Here is a 13738-nt window from a genome sequence, read left to right on the forward strand (position 1 = left end):
AATTCATTTCATTCTGAGAACGAGGAGCAGCCTGGGATTATTTTGGAAAAGAAAACCTTCTCAACAGAAGGTAAGGAAGACTTCAGAGTGCTCTTCTAGCCAGGCTGATAATATTGAAAAACAAATATACAAACAAGCGTACAAGAAATACGAGGAAAGACGTAACCTCCCTAGTGAAATCAAATAATCATGGATTGAGATTTGATAAAAACTGACTCAGATTAACCTAAGATTTTATTCACTTTCAGAAATAAAGTCCTTTCTCTCTCGTTATTCTACATTCTGCAAAATTATTGATGGGAGGCAACCAAATTGTTTGGTTAATTTGTAAGGTACCAAATTAAATTATTTTATAGAAGTTGTGGGAGCTACGTCAGCTTTCAAGAAGAGACTGGACTGCCATCTGTCAAAAATGGGGTAAGGTCTGCTTGGGTGGGGGGGTTGGACTAAATGACCTATAAGGTTACTTCCAACTCTGCTCATCTGTAATATACCATAAGTTGATGACTCGCTGACCTTTCCTTGGTCCATACATATTGCTAAAAAAAAAAATGAGGTGACAAAATTGAACAACTTCAATGTTGGGTTTTTCACCTCCTGGAAAAAGCAACTGCTTGGAATATCTGGAGGCTCATAAAAAACTTTGTAACATTACTTTCACACGGAGCTATTTTCTTTTCCCCCCATGTGGCCGAGCGCTGAAAAAAGACCAAGAGACATTCCACAGCTCTGCCAAATATTATATTTTGCGCCGGGAAAAGACCACAGGGAATTGATTCGATTCCGTGAAATCACCAAAATGCCAGAACAGTTGCAACGATCTACAAACAAATATATACATATATACACACACATATATATACTGTATATACACACACACACGTTTTCCCCAAAATACAACCTACCCTGAAAGTAAGTCCTAGCCTGATTTTTACACGTGCACCCAATATAGGTCCTATCCCCCCAAATAAGCCCTAATTAAGATCCCGCCCACTTGTTTCGCTCCTTCTCCAAGAAGCTTCTTTACTCAGAACTGAAAAATCTTCTTGGATGAGAAGCAAAACGTCTTCAATGAAAAACGATCAAGAAAATCCAGTTGCTTCTTGAAAAAGCACCTTTGAAACAACCATGGCCCGGATAATTGAGAATCTCCATAGCAGGGGTGGGATGCTACCGGTTCCGCCTGGCTCTGTGGAACTGGTACCTCTGAAGAGCAGCAGACACCAAACCGGTTCTGTGTCTGCTGCTGGCCCACCCACCTGCCCGGGCTCTTACCTGTCCTTTATTTCCTGCTTTTTCAACCTCAGCTGCTTTGCGTGGCACAGCTGAGGCAAAATGTAATCACCGAACCCGTAGTAACACCCGGTTGAATCCCACCCTTGCTCCATAGACAACAGCGATCACGTTAACTCTTGGAGAGCATCATGGAACATCTGAACTGAAAAGGTGTGTGGAACACGGGTGTGACAATGATTTCATAACACTACCTTGTCCCCCCCAAACTGCAAAAAAAAAGGGGGGGAGGGGAAAAGATAGATAGGAATCCTGAACATTTTACTTCAATCCCTTGTCTGTTTGGCATAGCATTTGGCTATCATTTCTTCCTAGTCTCCAGCTGATGGTTGAACAAGGTCAACTGATGTCACAAGGATGTTGCTAAGTTTAATTGTTTCTATTTATAATCCTACTATTTCTAGAAGAAGTTGCAAGTATGGCTTAGACCAGCCCTTCTCAATGAAATACATCAACCTGAACTTCTAGAAGTTCATCCTTCTAGGATTATGGAGACATGATAGCAGTATACCAATATCTCAGGGGCTTCCACAAAGAAGACGGAGTTAAGCTACTCTCCAAAGCACCAGAAGGCAGGACAAGAAGAAAATGGAAACTCATCAAGGAGAGAAGCAACCTAGTAGTAAGGAGAAATTTTCTGACCGTGAGAACCATTAACCAGTGGAACAATTTGCCTCCAGAACTTGTGAATGCTCCAACACTGGAAGTTTTAAAGAAGAGATTGGACAGCCATTTGTCTGAAATTGGTGTAGGGTTTCCTGCCTAAGGATGGGGTTGGACTAGAAGATCTCCAAGGTCCCTTCCAACTCTGTTATTCTCTTCTATCCTATCCACGGCCTTGCTTCCTGAAGATGGTGGAATTGCAACCCACGGGAGGATGAGAAAAAGCCGGCTGAGATGACCTTCTCTTCCGAACGTGTCCTGATAATTTCAAAATCTCAAGTAGTTTGGAATAAAATATCCCCAAATTGCAAACCCTCACTATTGAGAATAACCATGTTACCATGAGAACAGCGTCTTACGCAAGGAACCGATTTAGCCAGATTCATGGTTAAGCGTATCATGATAACCTTAACAGCGTAATTCCAATTTTTTAGGTTCACATTGATGGCCTTGGCTTGATGGTCATTAAAATATGGCGGCCGCGGCTTGGTATATTATGTGAATACTGCTTAGGTGCAATGCAGGAAGTCCCTGACTTACAACACTTCATTTAGAGGCTTACAACACTTCATTTAGAGTTACAGCGATATTGAAAAAAGTGCCTTATGAGTTAGGACCGTTTTTCACACTTACGACCATTGCTGCATTCCCATGCACACATGACCACAATTCAGATGCTCAGCAGCTGTCTCATATTTACGACAGTTGCAGTGTGCCAGGATCCCATGATCCCCTTTTGTGACCTTCTGACAACCAAGGAGAAGCTGTTCTGACTGAAGCTTCCTGAGATCATGAAGCTGACTCCTTGTCCCGATAAAACCCCTTTTATTTAAGTTAAAGGGAATTCCTCTCCAGCCAAGTCCCGGCCAACAGTCTTTCTTGAGATTGCACAACTGTAGACCTTTCTCAGGCTTGGAGAGTTGCCAGGCCGATATCTTCCAAATGCCACTCTGTAGCAGACAATACTTGGCAAGAAGTCAGGAACAGATCTTCACACTAATTAGATGAACTAATTGTCTCCTGCAACCACCCCTCTCCTTTCGCTCTTTTTTATTTCCTATGGGAGGGGCCATTCACCATCCACCTGTGCCCTTACTCCCAAGTTGATCCTTGTTCCTTAGCTGTTCTCTTCTCCTGGCAGCTCTGTGCATGTGTAAACTGGGAACAGGCTCCAGCTGTCCTTCTTCCTCACTGATGTCCAACTCCAAAGGCAGCTGAAAACTGTCAGACAGCCCTGGCCCCATCTCTGTTTCCGACACAGACCCCTCATCCAAGCCTTCCCGAGACTCCAGGACTGACCCATGTTCCTCCTCAACCTCCTCACTGTCCGAGTCTGAACAACTGTCGTTAAATGGAACAAAGTTCACTTAACAAATGTTTCACTTGGTAACAGGGTTTGGGCTCAACTGCAGTTATAAATCAAGGACTATCTATATTCTTGGTTATTATTTCTTCTCCATCAGCCTGGCCCTATTCAGAGGCCTGAAGTCAGCAAATTTCTATCCGATGGGAGATTCTAAAAAAAAAAATATACTTCTTGGAATGATTTGCAAGGTTTAAGATTCATGATCGACCTGCACTACACTCCTAAAGCAATCCTTGTCTGATCCAGTTTGGATTAAATAGCCAACTTCCAGTTGCTCTTAACTGGGAGATGAATGTAACTGGGATGATCCTGGGGTCTCCCAGAAGGGAATCTAACCTGGCTGGATCCTTGTTCTTTTTTTTTTTTTTATACCTTACATAACCATGTTTACGCAAGACAGAAACCGAGATAGCCACATGTGGGACAGTGATCAATTTTGGGGGGAGGACAAACGGTTTGACTTTGTAGCTTTTGCTTCTCACGCACTCAGGGACTAACTCTGGAAAAATATGCCCGGAGCTCAAAAAGCCCGGATAACCAACAGGAAAGCATACTTGATTAACAGGAAGGTGTAATTTACACCCTTGAAAGAGATCCCGGCGAACTTTCCAGATAACGGCGTGATTCATCTGAGGTTAAATCTGCTCTGGTTTACTCTGCTAAACAACTCATTCCCAGAACCCTGTTGCTTGTTTCTTTACAACTTATACTGTTTTATTTAGTTTCCTAGTATGATTTCGATTGCTTATTTAGTATCCTATGACTATCACTAAGTGTTCTATCTTATGATTCTTGATGAATGTAGTTTTTATGTACACACAAGGAATTTGTCTTTGCTTATGCGTCAAAGACAAATTCCTTGTGCGTCCACAATCATGCTTGGACAATAAAGACTTTCTATTCTATTCCTATTCCTATTCCTATTCTATTCTATTCTTTTCCTTATTATATTATATTCTCTTCCAATGTTCTATTCCAATACATTATTCCAATTATTCTATTCTATTCTATTCTATTCTATTCTATTCTATTCTATTCTATTCCATTCTTTTCCTTATTCTATTATATTCTCTTCCAATGTTCTATTCCAATACACTATTCCAATTATTCTATTCTATTCTATTCTATTCTATTCTATTCTATTCTATTCTATTCTATTCTATTCCATTCTATTCTATTCTATTCTATTCCATTCTTTTCCTTATTCTACTATATTCTCTTCCAATGTTCTATTCCAATACACTATTCCAATTATTCTATTCTATTCTATTCTATTCTATTCTATTCTATTCTATTCTATTCTATTCCATTCCATTCCATTCCATTCCATTCCATTCCATTCTATTCTATTCTATTCTATTCTATTCTATTCTATTCTATTCCATTCCATTCCATTCCATTCTTTTCCTTATTCTATTATATTCTCTTCCAATGTTCTATTCCAATACACTATTCCAATTATTCTATTCTATTCTATTCTATTCTATTCTATTCTATTCTATTCTATTCTATTCTATTCTATTCTATTGGGCTTAGTTTTGGGGGAGGAAAATAAGGGTGAAAAAATTCTGCCTCTGCCCACCAGCAGCCATTGGTATTCATCTGGCTAGCATCCCGTCCGTGTGTGAGAGAGTCGAGGGCTGCTTGGAAACTGAAGCAGTATTTGCTGTGTGAGCAAGAAGGAGACAGCAAGGAGCCTTGGCGTGGCTCAGCTCAACTGTCCTGTACTAAAGCTGCTTGGTGCTGTGAAAGTGAAAGTGAAAGTCCTCTCCTCTGCTTTTGTGTTTTGCCTTTGGAAGAGATTTCTTCTTTTCAGGTGGGGAGGGGGAGTAGAACTCCTTAGCATCAGAGCGTGTTAATAATAATAATACTATAGGAAATACTCTAAATGCTCCGATGGTTGGAAAAATCCTTTCTTAGTGAGCTCCTAGAAGCCAAGAGGAACATATATATGTGCCCAACTTTCAAGTTTGTAGGCTTTACGGTTCTGGAGATTTTGTGATGACGGGACGCTAGCCAGGTGAATATCCATGGATGCTGGTAGGCAGAGGCAGAATTTCCTCCCCTCCCTTATTCCCCCCCCCAAAAAAAAACTAAGGCCGACCACAGTTGCCTAGCGAAGCACATGGGTATCAAGCTAGTATATATCTATAATGCAATAGGAGTCCGTCAGCAAGTGCCTGAATTTTGATCACGTGACCAAGGAGATGCCCAAACGGTCGTAAGTGTGAGAAATGATGCTAAGTCCCCTTTTTTTGTCAGCGCGGGGATCAAAATTTGGAGGCTGGGCAAATGGTTTATATTTACGACGGTCTCCGTGATCCCCCCTTTGCGATCTTTGGGCAAGGGAGCCGGATTTATTTAACAACCGTGTGACTAGATTAAGAATGGAAACGATTCGCTTAACAAAGGGGGCAAGAAAGGTTGTAAAACGGGGTGGGGGTGAGGGGTGAAATCCCACTGAAGAAATGTCTCGTGGGGCAACGTAAATTTTGGGCTCTGTTGTGGACGTTAAGGCGAGGGCTGCCTGAAATTGAGTTGGAAGGGAACCTCAGAGACCTTCTAGTCCAACCCTCTGCTTAAGACAGGAGATTTATACAGAGTAGTCAAGTTGGAGGGAACCTCAGAGGTCTTCCAGTCCAACCCTCTGCTTAAGACAGGAGATTTATACAGAATAGTCAAGCTGGAGGGAACCTCAGAGACCTTCTAGTTCAACCCTCTGCTTAAGACAGGAGATTTATACAGAATAGTCAAGTTGGAGGGAACCTCAGAGACCTTCTAGTCCAACCCTCTGCTTAAGACAGGAGATTTATACAGAATAGTCAAGTTGGAGGGAACCTCAGAGACCTTCTAGTCCAACCCTCTGCTTAAGACAGGAGATTTATACAGAATAGTCAAGCTGGAGGGAACCTAAGAGGTCTTCCATTCCAACCCTCTGCTTAAGACAGGAGATTTATACAGAGTAGTCAAGTTGGAGGGAACCTCAGAGGTCTTCTAGTCCGACTCTTTGCTCAAGGCGGGAGCCTTATACAGAATGACAGAGTGGGAAGGGAACCTCAGAGGTCTTAAAGCAGGGAACCCTCCTCCTCCTCCTCCTCCTCCTCCTCCTCCTCCGAATAACAGAGTTGGAAGGGAACCTCCTAAGTCTTCTAGTCGAGCCCCTTGCTCGAGACCAGAGACCCCACATCCCGTCCCATCGTCCACTCTATTTTTGGACCCACCGGGGTCCCGGCCTGTGCGTGCCTGCGCGTGCCTGTGCGTGTGCGGTGGGTTTCCGACCTTCCCCAGGAGCCCGGAGAGGTGAGGATGGGTGTGTGTGTATGCGTGTGCGCGTGTCGGGGGGTCGCAGCCGCCTTACCTGCTTGCGGAGCGCCTCGAAGGCGGCGCTGATGGTGTGCACCCGGGTCCGCTCGCGGGCGTTGGCCAGCAGCCGCCGGCTCTGCTGCAGCGTTTTGATCTCCGAGGCGGCGCCGCTACTACTGCCGCCGCTACTACCGCCGCTACTGCCGCCGCCGGCCGGGTCGCTGGGGCGCTGGCGAGGCGAGGCGGCGCCGCCTTGGAGACCCCCGGGATACAAGAGCCGGGCGGGGAGGGTCCCGGCGGGCGAGGGGCTCTTGGGGACCCCCGCGGAGGACGGCGGCGCCTCTTCCTCCTCCTCCTCTTCTTCTTCCTCTTCCTCCTCCTCCTCCTCCTCGGGGAAAAGCGGCCTCGGGCAGCGCAGCGCCGCTGGGAAGGGCGCGACCCCCGGCAGAGCCCCGACGCCTCGCCCGCCTCCGGGGGGGAAGCCCGGGGGTCGCGGCCGCGCCGCCTCCTGATGCTGATACTGCTGCTTCTGCAGTTGCTGCTGCTGCTGCTCCGGGACCCCCGCTTGCCCCGCGCCTCCCATCCTTCCTCCTAAGCCCGGCCGGCTCCTGCGCTTCAGCTTCTGGATGCCGCGCAACTCCTTCAGGCAGAAGCGCTTCCAGCGGGGGGGCGCAGCCGCCGCTTCCATCAGCTGCAAATTCTTCATGCTTGGCCGGCCGGCCTCGTTTCTCAGGGCCGGGGATGGCCGGGTTTCTCTCCCTCTCTCTCTCTCTCCCCTCCACCGGCTGCCGGAGGCTGCAGCTGCTTCTTTGCAAGCCCGGGCTCCGCGCAAAGCGGCGCGCAGCGGGCAGGAGCGGGCGGGGGGAGACGGTGTGTGTGTGGGGGGGAACTGTCAGCTGAAGTCCCGGCTGCTGAGGCTGTTGCAAGCCCAGCCCGCCATCTGGCTTTGCTTAAGCCTCCGTTTGGCACGGGAGACCCCCCGAGGGAGGAGGAGGAGGAGGAGGAGGAAGAGGAGGGGAGGGGGGGGGGAAGAAGAGGAATCGCGATCCGCCGGGCAGGCGCTGCTGTTGCTGCTGCTGCTTCCCCTGTTTTGCGCAGCAGCTGAGTCGATCCACCATCTCCTCCTCCTCCTCCTCCCCGTCTACTCTGCGCAGCCCCGACCCCGAGAAGGAAGGGGCGGGGGAGGGTCTTAGGTCCCCGCCGCTTAACCGCCCCTGGTTACTGTCCCGCAGGCGGCGACTGGGAAAGCCCCCCCGCCCGTTGAGACCATCTGGACGCCCCCATCCTTCGATCCCGAAGGCAGGATGGCGGGAGTGGCGAAGAAGGGACCCTGGAGGTCTTGTAGTCTAACCCTGCCCCCCCTACTCAAGCAAGAGGCGCTTTTAGACAGGATAAGGGAGTGGGAAGGGGGCCTTAGAGGTCTTGTAGTCCAGCCCCCTGCTCCAGCAGGAGACCCTATAGCTCCAGCAGGAGACCCTATATTGTTTCAGACAAAAGGTGGTCCGACCTCGTCTTGAAAACCTCCAGAAATGGAGCCCCCACAATTTCTCAAGGCATGTGAATTGTTGATTAATTGTCCTCGCTGTCAGGAAAATTCCAGGTTGTTTAGTTTCCATCCATGGCTTCTTGTCCTGCCTTCAGGGGCTTTGGAGCGTAGATGGATCCCCTCTTCTTTGGGGCAACCAGGGGTGGGATTCAAATTTTTCTCTGCACTCTTTCCAGGGTCTCCACATGGTTGGTTGTATTGGGGTGACCAAAACCTGAACACACTATTCCAAATGTATACACCGGTGCAGCATAAAATAGAATTAATACTTCTTGTGATCCTGATGTTCTCCTTCTGTTGATGCAATCTAGGATTGCGTTGGCCTTTGGGGCAGCTGCCGCACATGGCTGGCTCATGCTTAAACGGTTGTCCGCTGGGGCTCCGGGATCCCTCTCACAGGCACTGCAACTGAGCTAGGTGTTACCTGTTCTGTCGTTGTGCATTTGCCTTTTTTTCCCCCTTGCCTAAGTGAGAAATCTTGTTTTCCTCACCACTAAATTGTCTTTTGCTGGATAAGGGCCAGATCCCTCTGCACCTTCGCTCCATCTTCCAAAGGGTTGGCTATTCCCGACACCTGGGTGTTGTTTGCGAATTTGATGAGTTCCCTTTCTATGCCCTCATCATCTAAAATGGTTAAATCCCCCTCTCTCCTTCCTAGGGGTTTGCTAGATTTGCGTCAGGAGCGGAGAAGGATCAAGATAACTTAGAACTAAGGAGGCATCTCCTGACAGGGAGAACGATTAACCAGGGGAACAACCGGCCTCCAGAAGTTGTAAAAGCTCCAACACTGGAAGTTTTTAGGAAGATGTTGGACAACCATTGGTCTGAAGTGGTGTAGGGTTTCCTGCCTAGGCAGGGGGTTGGACTAGAAGACCTCCAAGGTGCCTTCCAACTCTGTTATTCTATTTATTCTATTTTCTATTTTCTATTTTCTATTTTCTATTCTATTCTATTCTATTCTATTAAATTCTATTCTATTCTATTCTACTCTATTCCTTTCTATTCTATATTCTATTCTCTATTCTCTATTCTCTATTCTCAATTTTATATTCAATTCAGTTCTATTTCTATTCTATTCTTTTGGACTTCAGGGACCACCAAACTCATAATTTTAAATCCTGCAGACCAGAGGCCCTGGGAAAAATCCCCCCAAAAGTCTATCCACTCCATTTTCCTATCGATCGATCGTTCTTTATTTGGGATCGCAGGATACCGTCTCCAGCTCTGTTCTCAGGGGGAGAGAGAGAGGAGAGACTTTTGGCTTTGTGCAAGGAAAGCAGCAGAAGCAGCCGAAGTCTGTCTTTCTTATTCCATTTTATTCTATTCAAGATAAAAGGACAACGGTTGAGAGCACCAAGAGAGAAGGTGGGTATAGATGAAACCAGCCCAAGTCCTTGGAGATTATTTCTGTGTGGTGAGGGCAGGATGGAAGACATTCCTCCGCTCCTGCAGAATAGAGTCGGCTAGCATTGTTTTACATTCTTGAGTATCTCCTTTGCCAAAATGTTGGGGTGAGGCTGGAACAGCGAGTTGCTTGCTGCAATTGTTTGCAAGGGTCATGGATCATGTCGAATGGAGGCACTTCAAGCCGGACTCCAGCCGAGGCAGGCTGCAGTCAGGCCTTCTCAGCCGAGAGGAGGGAGGGAAGAAGGAAGGAAGAGGAAAGGAAAGGAAAGGAAAGGAAAGGAAAGAAGAGAGTAAAGAAAAAGGGAAGGAAGGGAAGGGAAAGGAAAGAAGGAGGAAAGGAAGGGAAGAGGGAAGAAAGGAAAGAAGGAAAGGAAGAAAAGGAAGGGAAGGAAGAGGGAAAGGAAAGGAAAGGGAAGGAAGGGAAGGGAAGGAAAGGTGGAGGAAATGAAAGGAAGTGAAAGAAAAGAAAAAGAAGGGAAGGGAAGGAAGGGAAGGAAGAGGGAATGGAAAGGAAAAGAAAGAAACGAAAGGGAGTAAAGGAAAGGAAGGAAGGGAAGGAAAGGAAAGAAGGAGGAAAAAGGAAGGGAAGAAAGGAGGAAAGAAGGAAAGGAAGAAAAGGAAGGGAAGGGAAGGAAGAGGGAAAGGAAAGGAAAGAGTAAAGAAAAGGTAAGGAAGGGAGGGAAGGAAAAGATGGAGGAAATGAAAGGAAAGGGAAGGAAAGGGAGGAAAGGAAGGGAAAGAAAAGAAAAAGGAGGGAAGGGAAGAAGGAAAGAAAGGGAAGGAAGAGGGAAAGGAAAGGAAAGAAAGGAAAGGAAGGGAAGGGAAGGGAAGGAAAGAAGGAGGAAAGGAAGGGAAGAGGGAAGGAAAGGAAAGAAGAAAAGGAAGGGAAGGGAAGGAATAGGGAAAGGAAAGAAAGTAAAGTAAAGAAAAGGTAAGGAAGGGAAGGGAAGGAAAGATGGAGGAAATGAAAGGAAGGGAAAGAAAAGAAAAAGAAGGGAAGGGAAGAAGGGAAGGAAGAGAAGAAAGGGAAGGAAGAGGGAATGGAAAGGAAAAGAAAGAAAGGAAAGGGAGTAAAGGAAAGGAAGGGAAGGAAAGGAAAGAGGGAGGGAGGAAAGGAAAGAAGGAAAGGAAGAAAAGGAAGGGAAGGAAGAGGGAAAGGAAAGCTTCTTTAATCCAATCATTTTTTAAAAAACTAACAATTCTGGGTGTTACAAAGGAAGGGGAAGGGAAAGGAAAGAAAGAAAAGAAAAGAAAGAGGGGAAGGAAAGAAAAGGAAGGGAAGGAAATAGGCCCAGTTGCTTCAGATTCTACGCTTCCTTTCCTTTTCATGGGCTCCGTCAGATGCTTTCATTATCTGATGTCTATTCCATACGTTAAAGTGACACCATGTGAAAATCTGTTTTCAATTTCCCCAAAGTTTTCTCCTCTGCGCAAAAAAAAGAAAAGAAAAGAAAAGAAAAGAAAAAGAAACTTTTTTTTCCCCCCCTTTTGCCCTAAGGAATTCCCAACATATTCCTCCCCATTCAACACGGCCTCCACCCCCCGCCTTTCTCAGGCAATCCCCTCCTCCAGATGCGTGGAGCTTATCTGGCTTATCAGCTGGGTGAGGAGGGGACACGTGGAAGAACTTTGCCTTCCTTGCATTGTGCAGCCTGATCCTTCGGTCGCTTCCTCGTTTCGGTTAAATTCCAAGGTTTTGGAGAGGGATGGCAGGGGGAGAAATGAGGACATTATTATTGTTTGTTTGTTTTTGAAACAATTTTATTGGTTTTTTTAAACAAACAAACAAACAAAACATAAAAGCATCAGCTCTCTTCCATACTTATATACAAACAGTGTGTCGGTTGGTTCATCAGTTTTGTGCATTCATTTCGTAGCCACAGTTACAATTACATTACATAATAACTCTTATTATCAATCCAAACTTATATATCCTCATATCATTATTGAAAAAAAAAAAAAAGATTTGACTATACTTTTATTCAATCATGCCTTATGAGATAACTATAATTTAAGTAATTTATTCTATAACAAATCATATAATCTTACCAATCCTATCCTAAGAAAAAAGAAAAAAAAACATTTTATAAATGTAAAGGACATTATTATTGTTACCGTGTTTCCCCGAAAATAAGACCCTGCCTAAGCAACAGTGGCCCATCTTATATTTGCAATCTTATACCAGCTTATCCCCCCCTGTCTTATTTTCGGGGAAACACGGTAACAATATATATATTTGGGGCCACCAAAAAAGGCACCAATATATATATTTGGGGCCACCAAAAAAGGCACCGGGTCTTATTTTCAAGGGATGTCACCCACTCATTCACTTCACTTGCGTCTGTCGCCTCCCCCCACCGGCCTCCTTTTCGTAGTCCTTGTCATATTTTGGAGAAAACAGGGTATTTGGGGAGATTGGGAAGCAAAGAGCAAGAAGCTTTCGGGGAACTGGGAGGAACCAAAGCACGAGGGGAAAAAATATATCAGCTTTTTGCATTCCTTTAGAAGCAATGAAGTGAGCAGAAATCTGGGAGAAATGATCGTGTTCCCCCGGAAAATACGACCTACCCTGAAAGTAAGGCCAAGCTTGATTTTTAACACATGTGCCCAATATAAGTCCTACCCCACAAAATAAGCCCCAATTAAGACTCCCACTGACTCCAGAGTAGACAGGTAAAAATTAAGCTTGGGTGGAGATGGGGTGATGTAGTAGCTGCCCTACTATTTACCTTTGGACAGGTGTAGCCAGGTGTTGCACACCCTGACACCTGCCTTGCCGGCCCGTTTCTTCTGCAACCAGCAAGGCCGGCAAGGCTTTCCTGAAGGCCTCTGGAGCTGAGAGCAAAGCTCTGGATCGATCCTGAGGCTGCAGAGGCCTTCAGGAAAGCCTTGCCGGCCGCAGAAGAAGAAGTTCGTGAAGGCCTCTGACAGAGAAAAGGAGGACCGGGGCGACACACACAAGTGAGGTTAGTCAGTGGGTGACATCCCCCCCCCTATTTCAAAAAACGAGCAGATTGAACATCTAAAGAATCAAAGAAAACCGTGTTTGTTAGGAACGAAAAATTAAATTTTTCCTGCGTTGGGAAGAGCCTCATAATCTCACTTTAATGCTCATTAAAAAAAAAAACATACAGGAAATATTGCTAGAAAAAATGGTTGAAAGGCTATTTAGAAGCGGCAGAGTTGTTGAGATAAGGTGTCCGATCTTTTTCCTCCCTCCATTCTCGACCTTTTCTTGAAGCCTTTTGTGAAGAAAGAGAGCTCCATGGATTAAATTAACTGGTGGAATGGCTCACCTCCAGAACTTGTGGGTGCTTCACCATGGAGGTTTTTAAGAAGAGATTGGACAGCCACCTGTCTGAAATGGTATAGGGTCTCCTGGTTGAGCAGGGTGCTGGACTAGATGACCTCCGAGGTTCCTTCCAGCTCTATTCTGATTGATTGATTGAATATCCAGAAGAGACACACGAATGAATGAAGGAATGAATTCTTTATTGGCCAAGTGTGCTTAGACGCACAAGGAATTTGTCTTGGTGCACACAGTGTCATAGTTAAGATACGTGTGTTCCAGACCAGGGGTCTCCAAACTTGTCCACTTTAAGACTTGTGGACTTCAACTCCCAGAGTTCCTCAGCCAGCAGACCAGGGGTCTCCAACCTTGTTCACTTTAAGACTTGTGGACTTCAACTCCCAGAGTTCCTCAGCCAGCAGACCAGGGGTCTCCAACCTTGGCCACTTTAAGACTTGTGGACTTCAACTCCCAGAGTTCCTCAGCCAGCAGACCAGGGGTCTCCAACCTTGCCACTTTAAGACTTGTGGACTTCAACTCCCAGAGTTCCTCAGCCAGCAGACCAGGGGTCTCCAACCTTGACCACTTTAAGACTTGTGGACTTCAACTCCCAGAGTTCCTCAGCCAGCAGACCAGGGGTCTCCAACCTTGACCACTTTAAGACTTGTGGACTTCAACTCCCAGAGTTCCTCAGCCAGCAGACCAGGGGTCTCCAACCTTGACCACTTTAAGACTTGTGGACTTCAACTCCCAGAGTTCCTCAGCCAGCAGACCAGGGGTCTCCAACCTTGACCACTTTAAGACTTGTGGACTTCAACTCCCAGAGTTCCTCAGCCAGCAACTCTGGGAGTTGAAGTCCACAAGTCTTAAA

At 46.1% G+C, this 13738-nt stretch overlaps 1 protein-coding gene across 2 annotated transcripts in view; it reads right to left on the bottom strand.

Moving 5' to 3' along the window:
* Positions 1–7741, bottom strand: part of ATOH8 (atonal bHLH transcription factor 8) — a 35366-nt gene extending 27625 nt beyond the window's left edge. Inside the window, exon 1 of one of the 2 annotated variants that reach the window (XM_087938098.1) lies at positions 6681–7741. In XM_087938098.1, coding sequence (XP_087794224.1) covers positions 6681–7331 — 651 coding nt within the window. In that variant the 5' untranslated portion in view covers positions 7332–7741. The remainder of the gene's footprint in view (positions 1–6680) is intronic. The other variant, XM_087938097.1, reaches the window with a different exon arrangement.
* Between the last annotated feature and the right edge of the window lie 5997 nt (positions 7742–13738).

The sequence above is a fragment of the Pseudonaja textilis genome, chromosome 8 (genome assembly GCF_049901715.1).
Source record: "Pseudonaja textilis isolate UNSWEBS1 chromosome 8, rPseTex1.2, whole genome shotgun sequence".
Lineage (NCBI taxonomy): Eukaryota > Metazoa > Chordata > Lepidosauria > Squamata > Elapidae > Pseudonaja > Pseudonaja textilis.